The 4535-nt window shown below is 36.4% G+C and overlaps 2 protein-coding genes across 2 annotated transcripts in view; one reads left to right on the top strand and one right to left on the bottom strand.

Moving 5' to 3' along the window:
• Window positions 1–4535, top strand: part of LOC106878356 (zinc finger protein 91) — a 44269-nt gene that overhangs the window by 20551 nt on the left and 19183 nt on the right. The window lies entirely within an intron of this gene.
• LOC106878358 (zinc finger protein ZFP2) lies at window positions 996–4535 on the bottom strand (the record flags this gene model as incomplete). The annotated part of the gene is made up of 1 exon (XM_014927550.2): window positions 996–4535. A coding segment is annotated over one exon (732 nt), but the record flags the coding sequence as incomplete, so codon positions are not given.

Raw genomic sequence — 4535 nt, 5'->3', positions numbered from 1 at the left:
TTTCATCGTAGATAGGCAAATTCCTAAAGATACTATTCATGCATTCACATCAAACAAGGCACAGCGCCAGACTTTTGATCATTTTCACACAATATAGTTCTATATTTAAGAGATGAGGAATTATGTATATTACTTACATTTGACGGATATTTGTCCTCATCTTGTTTGTTGCTAACACAACGTTTCATCTAATATACCCACCATCAGGTGTCTTGGGGAAATTTCGAATCTGGGTTCTCATTCCTAAGGTATTTTTCGATACTATTATTATTATTATCATCATCATTATTATTATTCAGGTCACTGCCTGGAATTGAACTTAGAATCTTGGGGTTAGTAGCCTGCGCTCTTAACCACTATGCCCGTTTGAAAATTCCCCAAGACACCTGATGAAGGCTGGAGCGTATATCGGCTGAAACGTGTTAACAACAAACAAGATGAGGACAAATATCCGTCAAATGTAAATAATGTGAAAATTAGTTGTCAACCAGACAGAAAATATCATCTGGAAAGAGTTTTGTAATCATATTGATACTTATCGAAAGGAATCTGATTCATAATTTAAATAAGGAAATTTGTGAACTTTGAATGTACAAGAGTATAAACAAGCGTAAAATATTGTAAATAAAGTACATCTATAAATATAATTTTTTTCTTAATACTGTTCATGTAGTGGTCCACATAACCATTCATGATACATAGGCTGGGAGTAAATCATTATTAGATGTTACATAACTGCAGACATGTCATATAGCTGCCATACAATACTGTATCACCGACAATAATGTGATTTCTCTGAGACATCACCCAGTAATCTATCAAATCCATTTCCACAATTTCTAAATACGTATTCCTGTTATGACTTACCTCCCTTATTTTACGCCTCCATTGTAGATGGCTAGAATCACTACTGTAAAATGGTGAATATAGTGAGAGGCTTTAGTCCCCCTCTATCACCTTTCAACAGAAATATATATGAAGAGACATTAGAACAATTTTACAGCATAATAAAAAGGGTTTTATTTACGACCAGCAGAGATACCCGGCGTTGCCCGTGTTACATGCAATTGAAGGATGAGACATATATATACATGCACACAGATATCTATACATATATACACTCACACAAACACACACATTAGTCATTTGTTTTTTTATCCAAAACTACGTAAAAAGTACTGAATGGATCTTTATGAAATTTGGAAATTATATTCTATGCATAACGGCCATAACTCCCATGAAAATTCATATATTTTTGATGTTGATGAAATTTTAACCATACAGATTACACACAAATAAAGTAATATTTCTAAAATTTCTTCTTAGAAGTTACAAAGACCCCTTCATGGGGACTTCACACCCACAATTTAGTCATTTTCCCTAAGCAAAGACGAATACAGTTGTACTATTGGAACCTATAGGGTCACCCGAACATAACAAATGAGCATTATTTGTAATTCAATGGTACAACAGTGTAAGACTATCCTTTCAGATATACTTACATTGTGATTTCTGCAATGTGGTGCATAGATTGTCAAGTAAATGAGACGCATCTTTGCCTCCACTGATTCACTTGCAAAGTGTTGAGTAAAATTATTTCGCTGCAGACCTCCTTTGAGTCTTTTTTATTATCACTGGGTCACACATAGTCTCCAAAACACAACTGGAACCCTAAGTAAGGCCTGTGTAAAATTTGAATGAAATTGGTTGCGTAATTCTCGAGTTTTAGGGATTCTCACACACTCTCATTTTTATATATATCGATGATGCTTGGTTTCACAATTTCCTGTCGTTCAGCTTAGCAGCCGCTGATTAAGTTCTAGCTTGGTAATGGAAGGTTAAGAGCTTCCTTGATGCCTGCCAGAGAAGCAAGTAGCTATCACCATCGAAGGCATCGAGGTGAAGTGGTGCTTTGTTGAGGAGCGAGGAGCTGTCACATAGAAGGTTTGTGGCTCAACTGCCTAACAAAGTGAAACTATCTTTTAAGTACCAGTTTTACTACGCATGCGCACCCGAGGGGCTTCCGGTGGTGAAGTCCCCTGCGCATGCGCAGAATAGTACTTCCTCAATGGCGGCTATAATTTCACGCCACTACACTACTTAAGGTAACAGAACACTGGCCCTGAAATACGTGGGTCACCCAGTCTTATCCACAAACATTAACATTCACCTTAACACGAGGTAATTACTACATATAATTAGATTTAGTTCAACTAATTAGAAACACAATAGGCAATTTCGTTGATAATTTTTCCTTCCCCTGAAAGACATCGGTGGCACATATTAAAAGTCCCCAACATCATCATCACCATCATCATCGTTTAACGTCCGCTTTACATGCTAGCATGGGTTGGACGATTTGACTGAGGACTGGTGAAACCGGATGGCAACACCAGCCTCCAATCTGATTTGGCAGAGTTTCTACAGCTGGATGCCCTTCCTAACGCCAACCAGTCAGAGTGTAGCAATATATATATATATAATATATATTAAAGAGAAACCCTTTCAATTATATCACGGTGCATCTTCACTTGTTTCTAACCTGTGGTAAATGCCGAACACATCATCCAGATAAATAAATGGTTCTTAACCAAGGTCCATGTTTGATTTTGTTGTTGAAGTTTATGTTCAAATAAACTGCTTAAACTTCTACAATACACAAACCATTTTTTAAAATAACAATCACTAATAATATTTAATAATGAAAACATTACAAGGATTTTTTAATCATTGAATGGCTGTGAGGGTCCATACGAGTAAAAGAGGAATCAATTGGGCTCCATAGGCAGAAAAAAACAAAAGAAAAAGAAAAGCTAAAGATTATAATATCAACAAGGGAGTCTTGACATGCTCACTGAACCTGCTAAAATAGCAGCCAATTAACCCCTACCATCACATTATATTGAAAGAAGAATTTTGATTGTATGATTGTTAATTAAACTCACTGATCCCGTAAGTAATTAGCTTAGCTCTGCTAATTAAAAAAACACCCCCAGTTGGCAGTGGTGTTAATAATTTGAAGATTTATCCTTCGTTTGAATGACGTCAGTGACATATGTTAAAAAGATCCCAGCACCATTTAATAAATTCAGAAACACCTTCCATTCGGCAGATTTTATTCGGTTTATACGCAGAGGATGAGTGACCACCTTTCCACACTTCTATTGACATATTTCTACGTCGAGTTATCCCCAAAAACATTCACTAAAACTTGCCAGAACACGGCATTTCATACGTGAAAATAATTTCTCATTGATTTTTATTCAAAGATATATATCATGTTAGGCACTTTTGATATATTCCCCCAATGTCTTTCCGATGAAGGGAAAATTACCAATCAGATATGTTTCTAATTAGCTGAAGTAAATCTAATTACGTTATATGTAGTAATTATCTCATGTTAAGGTGAACATTGTTAATGTTTATGAATAAGGCAGGGCGACTTGCATATTTCGGGGTTGGTGTTCCATTAATTTCATTATAAAATATTGATCACAGCATTACATCATTAATTGGTTGTCCCCTATTTTATAGGACAGGGGCTTTTAATCAACAACAAATCAATCAATGAACTTCCTCACCCTTCTGGACTTTAAATCGAAAGCACAAATTATTCGCATCGCTATTGTTACACATATTGTTGCACATTTCTACGAATTGATTCCAGGGGTGGATCCTGGTCACCAACAAGTATTCTAATGGTAAGCAGAAAATGTCTAGGCCTCTACGTAGCATAAGTTCCACATATGTAAACAGCGGAGTGTGATAGCTAAGACAAGAGACTGAACCATGATTGTTTATCTTTACAAACGTGTCAGCTTATAAATAATTCCTGGAGAATTAGTATGAATTGCTTGTAACACAAATGTTTTTGATGGTCTCTCTCCTGAGTGGATGCGTCTGTGTTCTCTAAAGACAAAACTGTCAGAGAATGCTTTGCCACAGATATCACAGGTATATGGCTTCTCTCTTGTATGAATACATTTGTGTGTCGTTAAGGTAATTTTTCGAGAGAATGACTTATCACAGACAACACAGTGAAATGGCTTCACTCCAGTGTGAATACGTTTGTGATTAGTTAAGCCACTGCTTGAAGAGAATGATTTGCCACAGGTAACACAAGGAAATGGCTTCTCTCCTGTATGAATACGTTTGTGTCTTCTTAAGTTACGATTTTCAGTGAATGTCTTGTCACAGATATCACAGTGATATGGTTTCTCTCCGGTATGAGTACGTTTGTGCTGAGTTAAGCCACTGATTTTAGAGAATGATTTGCCACAGGTAATACAGTGATGTGGTTTCTCTCCGGTATGAGTACGTTTGTGCTGAGTTAAGCCACTGTTTATAGAGAATGATTTACCACAGGTAACACAGTGATATGGTCTTTCTCCTGTATGAATACGTTTGTGTGTAGTTAAGGTACTGCTTGTAGAGAATGATTTGCCACAGGTAATACAGTGATATGGTCTTTCTCCTGTATGAGTACGTTTGTGTATAGTTAAGGCACTGTTTACAGAGAATGATTTACCACAGAT

This window comes from Octopus bimaculoides, chromosome 28 (assembly GCF_001194135.2).
Source record: "Octopus bimaculoides isolate UCB-OBI-ISO-001 chromosome 28, ASM119413v2, whole genome shotgun sequence".
In the NCBI taxonomy this organism is placed as follows: domain Eukaryota; kingdom Metazoa; phylum Mollusca; class Cephalopoda; order Octopoda; family Octopodidae; genus Octopus; species Octopus bimaculoides.
The sequence above is the reverse complement of the archived record's forward strand: the minus strand, read 5'-3'. Positions and strand labels throughout refer to the sequence as shown.